This window comes from Typopeltis vanoorti, chromosome 20 (assembly GCF_054136105.1).
Source record: "Typopeltis vanoorti isolate ZY-2024b chromosome 20, IOZ_Tvanoo_1.0, whole genome shotgun sequence".
Taxonomy (NCBI): Eukaryota; Metazoa; Arthropoda; class Arachnida; order Uropygi; family Thelyphonidae; genus Typopeltis; species Typopeltis vanoorti.
This window is the reverse complement of record NC_143568.1, coordinates 56,702,167-56,724,141: the sequence shown is the minus strand read 5'-3', so window position 1 is coordinate 56,724,141 and position 21,975 is coordinate 56,702,167. Positions and strand designations below refer to the sequence as shown.

At 36.3% G+C, this 21,975-nt stretch overlaps 1 protein-coding gene across 2 annotated transcripts in view; it reads left to right on the top strand.

Annotated features, from left to right (window-relative positions):
- The window catches only part of Sara (Smad anchor for receptor activation), a 418,622-nt gene that overhangs the window by 376,423 nt on the left and 20,224 nt on the right, over positions 1 to 21,975 (top strand). For both annotated transcript variants that reach the window (XM_090410157.1, XM_090410156.1), the window contains one exon: positions 8,932 to 9,078. In XM_090410157.1, coding sequence (XP_090266283.1) covers positions 8,932 to 9,078 — 147 coding nt within the window. The remainder of the gene's footprint in view (positions 1 to 8,931; positions 9,079 to 21,975) is intronic.

Genomic DNA, 21,975 nt, shown 5'->3' with positions numbered 1-21,975 from the left:
ACCTCCTCAAACAACACAAAATAAGAGTAACATTTAAACCAATAGAATCTATTCATAAACTACTAAGCTCTCCAAAAGACAACCACCCTTTCTATAAATATGCTGGAGTTTATAATATTCCTTGCTTGTGTGGCTCTAGTTACATCGAACAGACTTCAAGAAGCCTTGAAATCAGGCAAAAAGAGCACATTGGCTATGTCAAAAACAACAGACAGGACATTTCTGGCCTATCGTCTCATTTCTCTGCAACTAACCATGTCATCGAGTGGGACAAAAGTTGTTCCCCTTACTTAGAGGAAGATTACCATTCAAGAATTTTCAAAGAAGCAGCCACAGTCGCCTGTTCTACTGTCAACCTTAACAGAAATCATGGCCTAATACTCCTAGAGATATGGAAAACCCTAATCAAATCTTTAAAAACAAAAGAAATGAACTCTAATGCAAACTACAGAAAGTTCCTTAGCTAGCTAATCTTGTACATGCGATATGTGTTTCACGCACATTCGATACTATTTTATTTGTAATTATTCTAGTCAGTTTTTTACAGTTATTCTTGTCAGTTTTATAGTTACACACTATTGTGAGATTGTTTCAGCCTACATACATGTGTAGAGGCTTAAGTGCTGTGAGGACATCATGTTGGAGGCTTAATGGATTTTTTACAACACTCAAAAAGAATTAAAATAGAATTTAATACTTCCTATATTTCGTCCTAGTCACTAGGACATCTACGGGGATTACAAAAACAATTAATGTAACATATACACAAATAACAAACAATACTAAGCCCAACCACGTGGGTGACACTGAAGTCCTATCTAGGTAGAGTGCCCTCTAAGGGCAGTAGTAGGTGGCCTGGAATGTAAGGTGGGAACTCTGGTGATGAGTGTTTCCCAAATCTTTGGAAGCTTAATGCAACCGTATTTATTGAGATTTGGTTGGTTTTCTAAGAAAAGTCTCTCTTTCTTGAATTTGCTGTGGTGGAGCATGGTGGTTTTCTTCCATGATACCCTGTGGGTGGTGTCCAAAACATGGTCAGTCAAGCCTGAATGGCCATAGTTGTGTTTGAAGATGTAAGACTTGTGTTCCTCTAGATGGATGGATGCTGATCTGCCTGTCTGTCCAAAGTACACCAGCTTACAGGAACAGGGTACTTTGTAAACTCCAGGCAGAGAGAGAGGCGGGAGCTGATCTTTCGTAGAACGGATAAGGGTAGCAAGTTTGCAGTGGGGCTTATATGCTGTGTGTAGGTTATACTTTTTTAGTATCTTGGCTATTTTTTCGAAGTGCCACAGATGTAGGGTATGGTGATGGCATTTTTAAAATCTTGTTGACGAGAAGGACGGGGAATGGGGGAGGAGTTGATTATTTTTTTGATACTGTGATCGCTGTAGCCATTGGAAAGAAAAGTGCTGTGTATGTGGTTAAGCCCAGTAGTGAGGGCGGTTCCACTGGAACAAAGATTGTGGGCTCTCTTGGTAAGAGTTTTAATAATGCCATATTGTTGACAGGGGTGGTGGTGGGAGAGTTGGTGAATGTATCTGCCTGTGTGTGTGGGTTTTCTGTATACGGTGAAGGTAAGTGTATCATTAGGCAGGCGCATGACTAAGGTGTCTAGGAAGGGTAAACAATTGTTCTTTTCCTTTTCCATAGTGAACGGGATTCTTGGATGTAGACTATTGAGATGACTGAGGAAGGAGTCTAACGTGTCTGGGCCATGAGGCCAAATAGAGAACACATCATCTACATATCTTAGCCAGATAGAAGGTTTGAGTGGGGCTGAGTCTATGGCTCGTTTTTCGAAATCTTCCATATAGAAATTGGCAAGTGGGGTGAGAGGGGGGGGGGGGAACCCATGGCAGTTCCCTCTATCTGCTTGTAGATTTTGTTGTTCCAAAAGAAATACCCAGAGTTAATGGCAAAAGAAAAGAGATCTAAGATGTCAGAGGGAAAAACGTTTTCTCAGAGAGATAAAGTGTCAATTAAGGGAATATTGGTAAACAAAGAGGAGATATCAAAGCTTACCAATATGTCTGTCTTATTCAAGGTTAAATTTTCTGTGAGGACTTTAAAGTGGGTCGAGTTTTTTATATAGGAAGGGGACCTTCCGGTGAGGGAGATCAGAGAGTTGGCCAGCTGTTTAGATAGTCTGTAGCAAGGTGCATTGGTGGCATCTACTATAGGCCTGAGTGGGGAATTGGGTTTGTGGATTTTTTGTAAACCGTATATTCAGGGGGGGGGGGAGCAGAAAGGTTTAAGTTTTATCGTGACGTCAGGGGGCCAGGAAGATACTTTTTTGAGTAAGATTTTTAATTTCTTAACTTGTGTGTTTGTGGGGTCGTGTTCTAGCGGGATGTAGGTAGCGTGATCGCGGAGGATAATGTTCATTTTATGATTGTATTCACTGGTATTAAGAATGACTGTGGCATTACCCTTATCCGCTCTGGTGAAGACGATACTTTTTTCTTTACGTAGTTTCAGGAGAGCCGTGCGTTGGGCATATGATAAATTACTTTTTGGCGGCGAAGAATGGAATAGGAAGTATTAAATTCTATTTTAATTCTTTTTGAGTGTTGTAAAAAATCCATTAAGCCTCCAACATGATTTTAGCCTATATGTAAGTGCCCTGAAGACGCCAACAGTTAAAGTTTGGCGAAACTAGTTGGTTAAGTTAATAAAATTGATCAACACTTGATCTATAAACCAAAAATATTATTACTAATTTAATTCGTCTGTTGTTAGTGGACTGTTAGATAAATGACTACCCATTTTTCCGTTGGTAATTTGTTAGTGATCTTTTTTGATTGATTCAGTAGATTAAGGTATTTATTATGAAGATTATTATTGCTTTTCTCAAAATCTTTTTTCCCCAAATTCTTTGAGACAATAATAATCAATTGTAGCAGATCGTGATTTAACATATTTGATAAGTCTGATTCTAGTTCCGTAATTTTTAAATTACTTGTTGCCAGTTCATGCTTAGAAACTCGTAACTGATTGAGTAATAAGGAAAGGCTTGTTTTTTGATATATTTTATGGGCACCTGGAGATTTGATGACTTCTTTCAGTTTGGCAAAAGTTGGAATGAGATTATTGCGTCTGCACTTTTTTAAAAAAGAGATTCTGGCACATAGCTTACCCTGTTTAAGTTGAAGTTTGCCTAGTAAGTCGTTTTTTGGCGCTGTCAGTTCCCCATGAAGGAAATGATAGCGCATAACATTTCATATGACATTTCGTTATATAAAAATGTCTTATTCCTTCATGGGGAAACTGATGAACATTCCCCACAAAGAAACAATAGAATTATTAACTCAAAAATTTCCTTCTGATATAGTTGAATTATTCAAATTTGTTATTACATCTGGTTACTTCACCTGGAAAGGTCAAACTTATAAACAAGAAGAAGGAACAGCAATGGGATCTCCTTTATCACCAAACTTGGCAAACCTGTTTCTAGAACACCTTGAAGAAAAAATATTCACTTTTGAACCCAAACTAAAAATTTGGTTACAATATGTTGACTATGTATTTGCAGTCTGGGATCATCCAGAACAGGAATTACAACTGTTTCTAGATAAAATAAACCTTCTTCATCCTCGCATCAACTTTATGCTTATGCTAGAAAAAGAATCTCCACAGGGTATCTCCTTTCTGGATTTACACATTCAAAGCAAAGAAGATGGCTCCATCACAACTTCTGTCTATCGCAAGCCTACATTTTCAGGTCACTACATTCACAATTCTTCTGCTCATCATCCATCTCAGAAATTTGGCATCATTAAATCACTAGTTTCCAGAGCACACAATTCTGCTCCTCTGAAGATTCTCTAAACCAAGAACTATAAATAATCAAAAATACAGCTATACTAAATGGATATAATCTTAAAACAACTCAAAAAATCATCAGTCACCTTCCCACACATCAATCCTAACAAGAAGAAGTCCATAGGATTCCCATATCTTACGTCAAAGGCATCTTCGAACGTCTTTCAAAAATTATGAAGAAATACAATTTTGCCACTACTTACGAACCTATCAACCAAATCTATAACTTGTTACCTTCTGCTAAGGACAAACTCTTACCTCTGATGTTCCTGGCGTTTATGAGATCCCATGCTCCTGCAAATTGTCTTACTTTGGTCAGACAGGTAGGTCTATTCAGAAACGCATCTCAGACCATCAAGACCACATTCGTCTTTTCAAACCGCAGAAATCTGGTCTCTCCCAACACGGAGTTGAAAAACCAAACCCTAGGATCCATTGGGAGAAGTCGAAACTTTCACACAGATCTTTATATAAATATGAACGTTTATATAAAGAAAGTGCTGAAGCCCTACTACACAGACCAAATTTAAACTGCAACGATGTTCTTACTATTCCTAAAGTATTGGAAATTGTCATACAAAATTGTGTAAAATAATATATATATATATATATATATATATATATATATATATTTTTTTTTTTTTCCCAATTATATTTAATTTACTTCTATAACACGTTACTGCACACATATTGAGATTCCATTGTAATCATGCACCCTAACTGTATATTATTCCTAGTATTGTTTAAACTGCTGTACGGATGATACTTGGGATGAAATATTTACAAATTAAATAGTCGTTACTGTGGTTATTACGTGCGTTTTTAGGGATTAATTCACCACAGGTTTTGTTATGTAAAAATCATATATCAATGACTTATATAGAAGCTAATAACTTCGCATCTCTTGCCTTAGTATCCCATAATGCAAAGCATATATCCATACAGGTATGTATAATGCTATGCATTATGAGAAGGGTCACTACCTAGACTAGTTTCAACCTTTATTGAGATCTTGTCCATGGGAGCCAGACCCAGAGGTGATACTAAGGTTGAAGTGATGCAGAAGTCATGTTTTCGTATACAAGTTGCCAAAAGGTAATAAGACTAGTGATGAAGTCATTGACTTCTATATACGAGTTGCCCTGTTCTGATTATATTTTAGGTCGAAATATAATCAGGACAATTTCTGCTTACACTTGGATAAAGGATTAAACCAAGTATATAATTTCTTGGTATCTTTTATTTATAGTATAACCAAGTGGAAAAACTTCCAACATCTGTGTTTAAAGTTTTGTAGATATGGAAAAGGCATATAGCGAGGTTTCCAAAGTTTACACACTATAGTTATGTGGTGTATATTATGTTATACTATGCAGTAATGTATAATGGGACATTATACCGAGCAACACGCAATCTGTATTTAAGTTCAGTCAGTAGTAAGATTTGTAGCAGGTACAGGAACATTGCTTGATGTGATCTCTGTGTGAGACAAGGGTGCATGCTATTTCCACTGTGTTACAAATAACAGACAGTGGAAATAATGATCTATACTGATCACGTTATGAAGAAAAAATGGCATTAGGTCTGATATAAAAATTGGAAATATTCAAGTCAGCTCTTTATTTTATGCAGATGATGTTTTACTCTTAAATAAATCTAGTACAAGTTTGTATGAGTCCTTCACTTCATTATTCAGTTTATTATTATTATTTGACACCTCCAAGGAGTCCAAGGACTCATCGAGGGAGGGCATCTGCTCTACAGCTCCGTCTCCACCATTCAATCACCAACTGACAGCAAATACACCGACATCTACTGACGACCACCACTGATATTTCCACACACAATCACAAACAACCATGCCCAAGGAGGGATTCGAACCCGCATCCTTTTGGCTGGAGAATGGATGCTCTATCCACTCGGCCAACCAGGCCGGCATGAATATAGCATGAAAATCAACAATAAAAAGACCAAAACTATGAAAATAGTCAGGAACATGGAAAACTTCAAATGTTTCTGAATGGAGAACCTAGAAAACAAATAAAACTTTCAGCTATTTATGCAAAATTTTTATTGAAGATGGCAAATTAAATGTAGAAATAGAATATAGAATTAGCAAAACTGGAGATATTCAATTCAGCTTTGTATATGCAGTATAAATTTATTTCAACTGAAAAATGTATATGGAATAAGACTAACATTAGTGAGAATATTAAACTATCAGTGTTCAAATCAGTTTTAACTTATGGACCTGAGAACAGGGTTTGAAATAAAACAGTTGATCTAAGACTAGAGACCACATAGATATGAGAATTTTTTTTTTCTTTCTCAAAAAAAAAAAAAAATAGGACAGTGAATTTTGTTGTCAGTTGCAGTCATATTAGAAAGGAACTTGACATTGTTATCATTAAGGAATGTATGAGCAGAGCTAATCTCAGATGATCACTTAAGCAAAATAGAAAAGTTTGGCAGAGCAGGAATTTAATACAATGGCAAGAAAACAACCCAGAAGAGGACCATGATGCAATTAGAGATGCCATAGAAGACTGACATATAAGAGCTAAAAATATTAGTGCCCTTGTAGATGTCTAATTTGGAGAAAAATTGTCACAGGAAGTTAGTAATAATGATCATTTTCATGCAGTACCATCATATCTGTACATCCCTTGAGAATACATATCAGGAATTTCATGATTGTTCCTCTGGTATCATTTATACTACATGAAACATTGTTTTGAATGTGTGTTATTTTTTTTCTAGAATTTTTGATTTTATGGAGAAATTGACAGTAGACCTGTTTTTTTTTTTTTTTTTTGGTTATTATTATTATTTTATTCATTTATTTATTGGCCCTGTTTGTAAAATCTGTAATTACTGATGATTTTTGTTTGTTGTAAATAATAAGATGACAGATGATTTTCATTATTTTTAACTTTGGTCTTTATTTGTGTGTTTTGCATTCACCAAATATGTACCAATTAATCAAAAAAAATTTTAAATTATTTCTTAATTTTTTTTTTTAATTTAATTTTGTGTGTGTGTGTGTGTGTGTGTGTGTGTGTGTGTGTGTGTGTGTGTGTGTGTGTGTGTGTGTGTGTGTGTGTGTGTATTATGAGAATTCATTTTTACTCGGTTGGAATATTATGGAAAAGCTTTAATGACTGTTACCGAGAGATAAAAAGATGACAAGATATATTTAAAAAGATACTACTAGTTTACTAGTTTTGTTGAATAGATCAACATCCTCAGGTATCACAATCAAAGAAGTATATAAAAAATTACAGAGACTTAAAATTGTAATAACAGAACAAGTATAAAAAAGACAGTAGCGTGTTTGAAAAACAAATGCGAGTATGAGTTCCAAACAAACGTATACTACGCGCTGTCGCGAGTGCGTCAGTACTGAACAGAAGCAACGTGTGCATCAGAGAGATTGTAACTCAGGCTGTTGTTGATATGAGAGGAATCTAGAGAAATTTCCCTGGATTCGACAATCTTTCTTTTGTGGTCATCGTAGCACACATGGATGTTAGAAGTTTAAGTCCAGTTTACAATGTGTTGGCAGCCTTTGTCTGAGTTAGCTGAAAAGAGAACGTGGCTAGAGAGAGAGCGCTAGCTCTAGTCCTGTTATAGGAGATATCTCTACGCTGTTCATCCAAATGTAGAAGGATGGATTTAGCAGTCTGTCCATAGTATGGCTTTCCACAATCACACAAAATCTTGTACGCTCCTGGAAACTGAGTAGGAAGATGTTTCTGTTTATGTTTGCTAAGTAATGAACGAAGTTTTAGAAGCATAGTGAAGCAAGTTTTGAAGTTAAATTTCTTGAGAATCTTGGCCAGTTTTGGTGAAAGAGAGCTGATGTAAGGCAAGAAGATGAAGGCTCTTCGGGATCTTTAGAAGTAGTTGAGTGCCTGGTGGAAAGAAATTCGTCAATTTTCTTTGGAGAGAAACCATTGTTAATAAAAGTTTTTTTAAGAAAAAGGAGTTCATTTCCAATTTCTCTTTCTTCTGTAAGTAATGATTTGGCTCAGTGAGGTAAGGTGGAAATAATACCACATTTTTGTGGGGGATAGTGATGAGAGGAAGCATGAAGGTATCTGTCAGTATGAGTAGCTTTCTAAAAATTGAGATTTTAATGCTCTCAGCACATCTGGTAAGTTTGAGGTCTAAAAAGGGAAGGCAGTCATCTGATTCCGGTTCGAAGGTGAAAGAGATTTTTTCATGGCACTTGTTTAGGTGGTCTAAAAATAAATAGAGGTTATTGACCCCGTCTTCCCAGATGAGGAAAATATCATCAATATAGCGGTACCAGACTTTTGGTTTAAAGTGAAAGGAGCATCCTTTTATGTTCACCTATGACTGAATATGTTTGCCTCTCACTTAAATATACAATTGACTCAGTATAATGATCACTATTTATAACAAATTTCCTCATTATAACAAACTATGAAAAAAGTTCCACGATCACAATACTATTCTAATGGAAAGTGATTATAACATCCACTGTAACAGACTATTCTTGTGAATGCATTTGAATGGGTTTGCATTTGCTGCAGTGAAAATTGACTACCAACTCTTAACCTAAAAAAAAAAAAAAAAGTTCAAGAATCAGCACAGTTGCCTTCAGTTTTGAAGGTGAGATGATATTCTATGGAAATTTTTTTTTTTCTATTCATATAGTAAGCTAAATAGCCTAAAGACATGCTTCATAAAGCAACTTTTGCTATCATAGATAGTTGCTTCTTGTTTTCTGTCATATCTGTTTCTAGGAGATAAAACCATATGCCAGGAGTGGGGAAGAACTTATCCTCTCCGACTGGTTAATTTAGACCTGCCTGAAAAGGGTGGAATGAAGTTCCTTTTATCACAGACAAGATTTGGATCCAAATCTCTTTCCTATGCAAGTATTATCTTGCATAGATGGTCAGTTATGTTACTTAAGATATCTACTGGAAATTCTGTTGTAAGTTTCTCTAAAGAACACTTAGTCTCAATGATGATGTTATTATGACATACAAATAGTTTCTCTGTTAATATTTTAATTTTATTTTAATTAATAAGAGTTTCATGACCATAATAATGCTGCTTTTTATTTCTGAATAGAGTTAAGAGTTCTATAGATAGTAGAAGCTTGGAAGGTGTACCAAGTATTCGTGTTCATACTGGTGTAGACTATACAGGAGAACATTATTTAATACGCTGGACAGAAGTATATTTTATTCAAATGGGAGAGGAGAATAGTGGAAGAAGGTATGTTTGAAATTTCATTTTTTTCCCCCTTCCCCTTTACAGTTGTTCTGGTTTATTTTTGAGCTGTTCAGTGTAGTTTATTGTGCATAATATTTGAGGTGTATCCATTAGCCTGGTTGACTGAGTGGTTAGTGTATCTGCTCTTGAATCAGGCTGTGGGTTCAAATCCTGCCCCTAGGCATCAATGTTTGATTGTCTTTAGGTGGGAGATGAATTTCATTGCCTGGTGTGAAAACACTGCTTGCTTATTGGAGGAACTGAATTCTGGGGTGTTGACTGTGGAGGAGGAAAAAGTAATGTGTCTGAGCCATGTTGCCAAATAGAGAACATATTGTCGATACATCTTAACCAAGTAGAAGGTTTGAGACTGGTGGTACTGTTGTAATCTATATGTTGAGAGAGAGCTGTGTGGCTACTAGATTAGGTGCAATGGATAAATGTAAGTTCAGATGTGAGGGAAATGTGGTCAGAGAGAGAGAGTCTCTTTTTAACTATACTGATGACTCTGTTAATGAGTGTTTAATATAATAGCATATTGTGTGTACGTGTGTGGGTTTTCTGTAAGCTAAGAAAAAAATTTTCAGAAAAAGCATTAAAAATGAGACAAAAAAGTGCATTTTTCTCTTTAGCATACATGTCTTTAATGGATTAACTGTTTTGTCAAACCTGTTTTCAGGCCAAACAGGGCTATTTCAACATCATCATCACCATTAAATTCCAAATATGTACTTCGGGGGTGTAAAGGATATCATGATAACACTACATGAAAAATCAACATCATTACTAACTTCCTGTTGACAGTTTTCCTCCTAATTAATCTGTTATGTCAGGAAGACTATGAGAGAACACTATGAGAGAACAGGAACACTACATGAAAAATCAACATCATTACTAACTTCCTGTTGACAGTTTTCCTCCTAATTAATCTGTTATGTCAGGAAGACTATGATATCATCAGATCTTCTATTTTTTGTCTTTTAAGGTATTTTTGTCTTTGTCTGTATTAGTCCATATATATATCTTAGTGTTCTTCTGGATCTTTTCCTGTCAAAAAAATTTGTATTGATAACTTTTCCCCTTTCCTCTCCCATTTCATTTGTGACCAAACCACCTTAGATTAGCTTTAGCTCATGCATTCCTGAATGCTAACAGTATCACGTTCTTAGTAATGTCATCTATTCACTCTGCTAATTTTTCTCTGAATCCTCGTATGTGATCCCCAGTCTTCAGTCAAATGTTTTACCCTAACCAAGCTCTCAGAAATTGATTCAAACACAGTCTCTCTTATACAGCTAATTTAGTGTTTTGACTAATTTCTCTATCATTCCATACAAATTTATTCATTTGACTTACTAGCATACAACCTTAGCTAATTGTGTTGTCTATTTCCATATTTATTTGCTATCTTCATTAAAAATTGTCCCTAAATAGCTGAAATATTTTACTTACACCATAAGTCCATCATTCAGGATACAATTGATGTTTTCTGTGTTCCTGTCTATTTTCATAGTCTTTGTTTCTTATTGCTGATTTTCATAATGAATTTATTGCAGCTGTTATTCAATTTAGTTAGGGAATCTTGCAGATTTCTACTGGATATGAGTATATCCAGCAGAAGTCTGTAACATCTGCATGAAGAGCTCAGTTATGAACATCTCCAGTTTTGATATCTGACATGATGCAGCTTTCCTTCATAATGAGCACCTTTGTCTCACACTTTATTTTACATCTAACTGTCTTCCTGTATCATCTTCAATTCCTTTTGACTTACAACTCAAATATAAACTATTGCTCAGTTTAATTCCCATTTACACCATAACTGCAGAATTTTGAACTACTCTTCTCTTGACATCTTGGAAAGAAGTCAGTAGATTCCATGGGCAAGGTGCATTATGCCATGTAATGAGCCACATGTTTGTATCTGGTATAAAGTGGAGGGATATGATGCTCCCAAGTTAGTGCAAATGTGTCTCTGGGTGAAATGGCTGCGACAAGGGAACTGAAAGAGTTTGAAAGAGGCATTGTGATAGGATGCATGTTGCAGGATTATCTGCAGGACTGTGAGGTCCATACATAAAACCTTCGACTTCAATTCTGACTCCTTTATTACATATCAATAGAGGAAATAAATATACTAATTATTTATTTCCTATATCAGTTGAAAGCATTCAACATACAAGGCATTTCATCATTGCTGATGTGAGTAATCAGGCTACTTTTTAGAACTCTAACCTGTTAAAGTTTGGGTTTAAAGGCTATAGCTATGCCATTGTGGCTTTTTAATTCTATTTATTAAAGAAATTAAACACATTCAGTAACTTTAAAGTTTAAGCAAAAGACAAAACTTAGAAAATGAAAACATTTGTCAAAAATGGTTATATTTTTTATCAAAAGACTATTATTAATAAAGTTAAAAGAAAATAAGGGACATCTCTCTTTACCAGTTCTCTTCCTTTTTGAGATTAAAGTATTGTTCGGATATAAAATTTAAGTGAATGGACATGAAACATTACATTAAATGAAATTAATTTATATTGTAGAAGATTGAAAACTTGTTTCTTACAACATTTTTAAAGAAACTCGGCATCTAGTTACAGAATAGGAATTAAATCAAAAATGAAATCCAAAATTTATTAACAAATTGTTCTTAGAAGAAGAATTGCTTCTGTCAAATCCTCCCTCATAGAAGCCCTTAAATCTGAGTTTATTGTTTTCAGTGCCAAAAACAGTCTTTCAACACTGGCTTGGGTGGATGGTATTGCTGTTACAATTCTAGCTATCAGCAATTAATTGCTGATAGCATTGTATTTTCTGCAAGCGAATTACTCGCAGAGACGTTATCTTCTAATATTTGTGTGATTTCTTCATCAAATTTATTAATTTTCTCACTTGTGTTTAGCATATTTGAAGCATTATCTGTTACAATACATAGAACCTGCTTCTTTTTAATTTCAAATTCTTCTAAACCATCTTCCACTAACTTTTGAAGATATTTGCTGTTGTGATATCACGTGCCTGGGTGTCCTCTACTCCCAATGTCTGAGTTATCATTTTGTTTTCATCAACAAATCTAACATTAATAGCAAAATAATTGACTCTGTTGTGTGCATGCATCTATTTTAATAAAGACAAAATGTCCCTTCAGACTTTTTTTGAAGTTCTTTCTTACATTTGGCCTTTTCAATTATCAGTCTCCCTTTCCAGAGAAACTGCAAGTTTTCTAGCCGTTTCTCCATTTTAGTTGTGAAAAAAGGGATAGAGGCACACTATTCTTCACTGCCATTTCAGTGATGTGGGTTTTAAACTTTTCTGGCATCATTGTTATGGTAACTTTGTCAGATGTAAAGAATCTTGGTAGTTGTGTTTGGCTTCCACTAGATTTCTGATCTTTCTTTATCCCTGAAGTAGATGAAATGTTTTTATTGCCATCTTTCTCATTCACAGCCTCTAACACTTCAGGATGAAAACGCCGCAAGTGTCTTTTTAGATTTGATACTCTTGTAGGAGCATTTTTATCAAAACAAAAACTACTAATTAGAAATATATACACATTTACACAAGAATAATGTTTAATATGCCAAATATTTCAGTCTGAATATTACAGACCATCTTCAGTGGCTACATAGGAATAATTTTAAAAAACAAGGCGGAATACGAACAATTGATCATTCACACATAGAACAAGCTGCGTGATGTCATATCGCTAAGTATTAGAAGAGTAAACATTTTTAAAATCATAATTAAAGATATTAATTCATATAATAATCTTAAATAACATTAGACTAATATAGGAAATTTACATTTAAAAAAAATTTTTTTTTTTTAAATTAATGTGTTATCCTGATTAAACTTTCCCAAATTTTTGATATAGATATACAGTCATTACGATTCAAGTTAGGACGTTGAAGTAAGGCCTCCACACTTTCTTTAAATATTTGGCAAATTAAACATTATTCTTGTGTAAACATATATATATTTCTAATCATTATGTCACAAGTATCATTAAAAAATCAAAACTACTAATTTTTGCATCACGTGCTTTTTGATAATTATCATCTTCTATAATACATTGACACATATAATATTTCCCTTCTGTTGTTATTGTGAAGTGTTCAGAAGCAGAGGACTTTGTTGACACTTTTTTTGCCATTGTGAATTTTTTTCATGGGGTGCCGCTTTCACTAATATGATATATAAATTATCATAAAAGGTTTATTTTGAAATTTGCAAAGAACTTGAAATTAAAAAATAACAAAAAAAAATGGTTAATCAAATTATTGTCTGTGAAATAGGAAATTTTAACATATTATTTAGATTACAATTTAAATTCATTAGGATTTGGAGTCGATACATTTTTACTGACCAAGTAAAAATGTATCGAGTAAACCAAGAATTGTTTCTGACTCTGACTCCACAACTTTGATTATCTGTTCGACAAATTGTTAACAAATTGAGCCATCACAACTCGACCAGTGATACCATGCTGAGATGGAAGTGCAGGGAGTCATCTTCAAGTGCTACTCGCAGTGGACGACCCACCACACTCACTAAACATTGACCATAGGATGCTACGAATGATAATATGTAAAACTGTCAGCAGATATGTTGAATGCAGTGTTCCAGGCATCGATTTGAACATGAATCTGCACAAAAACATTTAGAACCAAGTCACACAACATGAGTTTCCATGGTAAGAAATATGCAATATGCAAATAGGAAATATTCACTGCAATATGCAAGCCCCACGTTACCCAAACCGGCATGCAGTATCATCTTCAGTGGTGCAAACAGCATGTATAGTGAGACATGGAAGCTTGGAAAGCTGTGTTATGGAGTGTCAAATAATGTTACACCCTCTACCGAGCAGATGGACAGATGTGGGTATGGCGGATGCCTGTTGAATGTCTTGTACCAGATTGTGTAATCCCAGCTATGAAATTCAGAGGTGGTAGTAGGATAGAATTTGTGGACTGCAGACACTAGCAAACAGGAGAAAGAGGGGTGATATGATTGAGATTTACAAACTTCTGAAAGGGTCATACAGGATTTCAGTTGATTGAATTTTTCAAATTATGGATGGTCTGGAAAGGACAAGAGGGTATCCTTGGAAGCTGAGCATGAATGCTGCTAAGAAGGGAGTGAGGGCTTGATTTTTCTCACATAGAGTGGTACATGATTGGGATGAATTGCCATTGGATATTGTGAGTGCAAGCAGTGTGAATGAATTCAAGAATAAGTATGATAGCTGGTGCTTGTAATATGTGACCTCCCTTGATGAGTCCCTGATTGCCTGGAGGTCTTCTTAACACGTTCGCTGCCAACTACGAGTATACTCGTAGTGGGTAAACCTGCTTCACAAGCCAGCTACGAGTATACTCGTATGACGCTTACCGCCGGGAACGAGATTATTGTAGTGACCTTGATGAAGTGAAAATGCTTGGCTTGTGGGGCTAGCATCAAAACTGTGTATTCTCGTAGGACGTTTACCTCCGGTAACGAGATTATCGTACTGACCTTGAAGAAGTAAAACTGCTCGGCGTAGGGGAACAGACCATGCCAAAGTAGCGTGGCAGTGAACGTGTTAATAATAATAAAACCAAATACAGATATGTACTATAGTGAATACCTAAAAAATCCTTTCCTTTAATGTTACATATTCCTTTAATGCGATATTTTGACCTTCATTTTGAGATCATCATCTGGAGTATACACATATAAAGGACTTATACAAGAAGAATGGTTTGCATCTGAATGGACTTGGTGTTCGGAGACTGGAAAAATTGTTGCTAAATGAAGTGAAAGTGGATGTGCAGAATCAGGGAAACTAGAGCTTTTAGGGAGGGTGGGGATGCTGTTAAGTGGACATGCAGACATCAGTGAGGCAGTTGAGTGTAACAATGTTTATAATATGCCTGAGTTAGAATGAAGGATAGCATACCAAAATGGGATAGTATAAGGCTTCAAAATAGGGTTGGGGCTAGGGGACTTCTGCACTTTATGTACGCTAATGTCAGGAGTATTTGGAATAAGGAGGAGGAATTTTTGGCCTTGGTTAGTTCTTCCTGGCCACCAGTTATTGGCATTAGTGAGACGTGGCTAACAGAAGATATAATTAATGGGATAGAATGTGAGGGCTATAGTGTATTCAGGAAAGACAGAGAGAAAGGGGAAGGAATGTTATTGATCATAACTGTTGAACTGCAGCCAAAGAGAATTGAAGTTGAACTTCATAATAGTAAAAATAGCACATTTGAGGCTATCTGGTGTGAGATTGAGGTCAGCAGAACAAAATTTACAGTTGGATTCTGCTATAGACTAGGCGATGGAAAAGATGATGGAGACAGTATGCATAGGCAAATAGACTCAATGAGTGGAGGACAGGTAATTATTATGGGGGATTTCAACTATGGTAACATTAATTGGAGGGAGGAGAGGACAAATGGGGATTAGGAAATGAATTTTATGCAGTTACTAAGGGATAACTACCTGAGACAGCATGTAATGGAGGATACTAATGTATCGAGTAAACCAAGAATTGTTTCTGACTCTGACTCCACAACTTTGATTATCTGTTCGACAAATTGTTAACAAATTGAGCCATCACAACTCGACCAGTGATACCATGCTGAGATGGAAGTGCAGGGAGTCATCTTCAAGTGCTACTCGCAGTGGACGACCCACCACACTCACTAAACATTGACCATAGGATGCTACGAATGATAATATGTAAAACTGTCAGCAGATATGTTGAATGCAGTGTTCCAGGCATCGATTTGAACATGAATCTGCACAAAAACATTTAGAACCAAGTCACACAACATGAGTTTCCATGGTAAGAAATATGCAATATGCAAATAGGAAATATTCACTGCAATATGCAAGCCCCACGTTACCCAAACCGGCATGCAGTATCATCTTCAGTGGTGCAAACAGCATGTATAGTGAGACATGGAAGCTTGGAAAGCTGTGTTATGGAGTGTCAAATAATGTTACACCCTCTACCGAGCAGATGGACAGATGTGGGTATGGCGGATGCCTGTTGAATGTCTTGTACCAGATTGTGTAATCCCAGCTATGAAATTCAGAGGTGGTAGTAGGATAGAATTTGTGGACTGCAGACACTAGCAAACAGGAGAAAGAGGGGTGATATGATTGAGATTTACAAACTTCTGAAAGGGTCATACAGGATTTCAGTTGATTGAATTTTTCAAATTATGGATGGTCTGGAAAGGACAAGAGGGTATCCTTGGAAGCTGAGCATGAATGCCGCTAAGAAGGGAGTGAGGGCTTGATTTTTCTCACATAGAGTGGTACATGATTGGGATGAATTGCCATTGGATATTGTGAGTGCAAGCAGTGTGAATGAATTCAAGAATAAGTATGATAGCTGGTGCTTGTAATATGTGACCTCCCTTGATGAGTCCCTGATTGCCTGGAGGTCTTCTTAACACATTCGCTGCCAACTACGAGTATACTCGTAGTGGGTAAACCTGCTTCACAAGCCAGCTACGAGTATACTCGTATGACGCTTACCGCCGGGAACGAGATTATTGTAGTGACCTTGATGAAGTGAAAATGCTTGGCTTGTGGGGCTAGCATCAAAACTGTGTATTCTCGTAGGACGTTTACCTCCGGTAACGAGATTATCGTACTGACCTTGAAGAAGTAAAACTGCTCGGCGTAGGGGAACAGACCATGCCAAAGTAGCGTGGCAGTGAACGTGTTAATAATAATAAAACCAAATACAGATATGTACTATAGTGAATACCTAAAAAATCCTTTCCTTTAATGTTACATATTCCTTTAATGCGATATTTTGACCTTCATTTTGAGATCATCATCTGGAGTATACACATATAAAGGACTTATACAAGAAGAATGGTTTGCATCTGAATGGACTTGGTGTTCGGAGACTGGAAAAATTGTTGCTAAATGAAGTGAAAGTGGATGTGCAGAATCAGGGAAACTAGAGCTTTTAGGGAGGGTGGGGATGCTGTTAAGTGGACATGCAGACATCAGTGAGGCAGTTGAGTGTAACAATGTTTATAATATGCCAGAGTTAGAATGAAGGATAGCATACCAAAATGGGATAGTATAAGGCTTCAAAATAGGGTTGGGGCTAGGGGACTTCTGCACTTTATGTACGCTAATGTCAGGAGTATTTGGAATAAGGAGGAGGAATTTTTGGCCTTGGTTAGTTCTTCCTGGCCACCAGTTATTGGCATTAGTGAGACGTGGCTAACAGAAGATGATATAATTAATGGGATAGAATGTGAGGGCTATAGTGTATTCAGGAAAGACAGAGAGAAAGGGGAAGGAATGTTATTGATCATAACTGTTGAACTGCAGCCAAAGAGAATTGAAGTTGAACTTCATAATAGTAAAAATAGCACATTTGAGGCTATCTGGTGTGAGATTGAGGTCAGCAGAACAAAATTTACAGTTGGATTCTGCTATAGACTAGGCGATGGAAAAGATGATGGAGACAGTATGCATAGGCAAATAGACTCAATGAGTGGAGGACAGGTAATTATTATGGGGGATTTCAACTATGGTAACATTAATTGGAGGGAGGAGAGGACAAATGGGGATTAGGAAATGAATTTTATGCAGTTACTAAGGGATAACTACCTGAGACAGCATGTAATGGAGGATACTAAGGGTTTGAGAGTGTTCGATCTGGTAATTGCATCTGAGAATTTGTCTATAACGAATATGACCGCATTGCCACCAATATGTGAGAGTGATCACATGGTCTTGACCTGGGAGGTGGCTAAATGTGTGATTATGAAAGGAATGGGAGGTGGCTAAATGGCAGATTATGAAAGGAATTTTCAGTAAAGACAGGGTATATGTGGAATTACTGGGTTGGGTAAGTATGACAAGCTTAGGAGATTGCTTGGATCGGTGCGATGGCATGTTAAACTGCAAGGGCTGGATGTTGATAGTGCATGGGAAGTAGTTAAAGAGCGTTTGAGGGAGGTAATGGCTGACTGCATACCTAGAGTCTGGAGAGTAAATCAAGTGGGAGTTAAATTGATGAATAACATCATTAAGCTTGAGCTGCAAAAAAAAGAAACAATTATGGATGAAATTTAAGGAGAAAGGTGATCTGCAGGCACATGAACAGTACAAAGCACAGGCCAGAAGGGTAACTAGTGTGGTAAGAAAAGCAAATGCAGATTATGAAAGGAAATTAACAATGCAAGCTAAAGTGAATCCCAAAACGTTCTTTCGATATGCTGCAAATAAAAGAAAAAATGTATATGGCAAAATTATTCTAAGGAATGCCAATGGCAGGGAGGTAACTGAATCAACTGAAATAGTAGAATTACTAAGTGAGCACTTTGCAAGAGTATATCATCCAGGCTGTGATATTGCAGGAATGAGATAATGAATAGCTGACAGGAATTGAAGTGAATGAAATAGAGGTGAATAGTGTATTACAGAACCTTAATGTAAATATATCTGTGGGATTGGATGGTATACCAGCTCGAGTCTTACGTGAAGCGGTAAAGGAATTGTCAGTTCCCTTGACCATATTGTTTAATTAAGTCTCAGCTCTGGGTTAGTCCAGAGGGGGTAGAAAGAGGGGAAAATAGTTTTCCATTGCATAAAGGAGGTTCCAAGACTGCTGTTGCAAATTACCGACTGATTGGCATATCAGGAATCGTTGTCAAGGTTTTGGAGATTTTAGTCAAGAGCTAAATACAGGAATGGATAAATGAAAATGGGATACTATATGCAGAACAGCATGGTTTTGTGAATGGTAGATCATGCCTCAGTCACTTGCTCATGTTTTATAATACAGTGATGGCTGAACTGGATAAGGGTAATAGATTTACAGCCGTGATACTGCTGGACTTTGCTAAGGCCTTTGACAGGATACTACATGGAATTCTAATCAGCTAACTGCAGCACATGGGGATGGGTTGGTGAGATGGATAGGAGGGTGATTATATCAGAGAGTTGTTTATTCAGGAGTGGAGTCCAAAAGAAGGCCTGTTACTCGTGGTGTGTGCTGCAGGATTCTGTTCTTGGACCACTGCTATTTAATTTGTTCATTAATGATATAGGAAAGGAACTGAGAGGAACTGTTCATTTATTTGCTGATGATGCAAAGTTGGGTAGAGCAATAGTGAATGCACATGATGTCAAAATTTTGCAGGATGATTTATATAGACTGGCAGTCTCGACTAATGAGAATGGATGTCGGTTTAATGTAGCAAAGTGTAAGGTTATGCATTTTGGGGTGAAAAAATTAGCATCAGTACATCACATTGGTGGAACTGTACTCCAGGAGGTTGACGGAGCCAGAGATTTGGGTGTGTTGGTGGATAAGGAATTAACGTTTAGGGGGGCAAATAGCAAAAGTGGCAATCAGCTCATCAGATTACTTGGTTACTGAAGAATACTTTGATGAGCAGAGATAAGCAAGTTATTGTTGCTCTTTATCGAGCCTTGATGAGACCCCATCTTGAGTACTGTGTCCAGATCTGGGCCCCTGGGTTTCTTCTTGCTGGGAAAGAGGTAGAGAGGATCCAGAGGCGAGCGACCAAGATGATAGCTGGTCTATGGAATGAACCTTACGAGAACAGGTTGAAGATCTGTGGGTTACAGAAATTGGTTGATAGGTGGAAAAGGGGTAATATGATTGAGACATTCAAATTACTGAAGGATTTTTTACAAGATTAATTCAGAGGAAATTTTTCAGAACAGGTCTGGTGATGGGAGAACTTGGGGACATCCATGGAAACTGAGCAAGGTTGTTAGAACTAGGTTTTTTGCTTGGAGAGTGGTGAATTAGTGGAATAAGCTGCCAGAGTTTGTTGTAGGTGCCATGACTATAAATGAGTTCAAAACAAAGTATGATAAATACTGTGCAAATGCCGAATAGTTGTTCTTGATATGATGTTTAGGGCCTCCCTCGATGAGTCTAGTGACTCCTTGGAGTTTACCGTAATAATAATAATATATACAGAGACAAGCTATATCCTATTTATAATATCGTCAGAGATTATATTCATATTAATACTTCATACAGCAATAATACTTGGCCTTATCAATAATTTAACATTAGTGTAAAGACTAAGATCCTGGATTAATATAATTTAAAAGGCTATGTGGGTAGAATATGGGCATTCCATATTCTTAGCAGTTTTAAACCATAATTATAGTTAAGATTAGAGTGGTTGATAAGAATTTCACAGGCCTCTTTAATTTTGCATTCATACCACATTTTGGTGGTATGGACAACCAAACAGTCGCCCACAATAAGCCCTTTATCAAACTCCAAAAGATCCTTTGATTTTCCTGTTGATCACAACAGGAAAATCAAAGTTTGTTGTAACTATTGACAGTTACTAATCAGCAGAATTCTTAAATAGATATCTTTAGAGTGTGGTAAGGTTCACTGTCTGAAATTTTTCACAAAGACAAATGTTCAGCTGGGCATATATATTTATGCTCAAAATTGGAGAACACAGTTTCTTCCTAGAACTGCTTATGCCTCATCAGCTAGTTCTAGGAGGAAAACTTTGTCTTTTGAAAGAAAACCTGCACTGGACTTTATATCCACATGCTTGGACAAAAATCAAGCACTATTAAATCTCTTATTCAATGAGCTTACTGTTTGTTCTTTATGGAGTTTTAACCAACAAAAGAAATATATTTTAAAGCATCTTCTTTATCTAATGGCTTCACAGAGTCTTTTTGGAAATAAAATCATTGACAGTTATGGAATTTCTACATCACCATTCTCTGAAGCTGTCAATCATGTATGTCAAAGGTGTCTCTAAACACAATTTCATGTTAGTTAAATCCACTAGTCTCAGAGTGCCCTTTCACCTAATTAATAAACTTTTCTCCTTTCTAAAGAGAAAAAATTAAGGATAAGCCTTTCTCTTTGATCTACCCTATGTTTAATTCCATATACAGCAGTAGAACTCGGTTATAACGAATTCCACGAGACTACATAAATTTGTTCGTAATAACCGTTATTCATTATATCCAAGAAGGTCATAATTTGAGCAAATTAAAAATGTTTTCAGATTTTTCTCAGCATAGGTATATTGGGTAACATAAATACATATGTGCATACATACATATAAAGAACAAAAATTTATTTTTAAAACTTCACATTTTTACATTAAAAATCAACCATGCTTTGCTTTGCACAAGACGCATATTTCATACATTTGAAATTGTTCTTTATACCATTAAGATTCTTAAATGTGTCGTCTGAACTTACAGATCGTGATTCCATAAATCTTGTTAAAATATGTAAAGCACTTTCTGCTTCACACCAGGTAATGATTTTCTCATCATTGCTATTTTCTTCCTCGGAGTCACTACTACTATTATCTTCTTCTGGTGTATGAGAGATTTGTTTTAAGATGTCAGTGTCTGTCGGTATACCCGAAGTTGCGATGCAATTATTTATCTCTGCGCACATTTCAAAATTGTTCAAGTTTCGCGCTTTTAACCACGCTGATAACGGTAAGTTATCCACTTCATCTTCTTCAGATTCGCACTCGTATTGCGCAAGACCGGCTTTCTTAAAACAGTTGTATCGTAAACGATGACACCAAATTCCAAGCATCACTCATTAAACATATTGCGTGAAGTACACTGATCTTCAAGTTGTAAGCATAAGCATTTTCCGCAGATTTTCTCTGCGTTCCATCAGTTCCAGGACTAACAGATGACGAAAATGGGATTTAAAACATCTAATTATGCCTTGATCAAGTGATTGCAAGACAGATGTCACATTCGGTGGCAAAAAAACAAGTTCTATGTTTGTTAAATTAGCCACTACAGGATGGGCAGGACAGTTGTCTATCAATAACAAAATTTTCTGGTTTTCACTGCGAAGATTTTTATCCGACTTGCGAATTT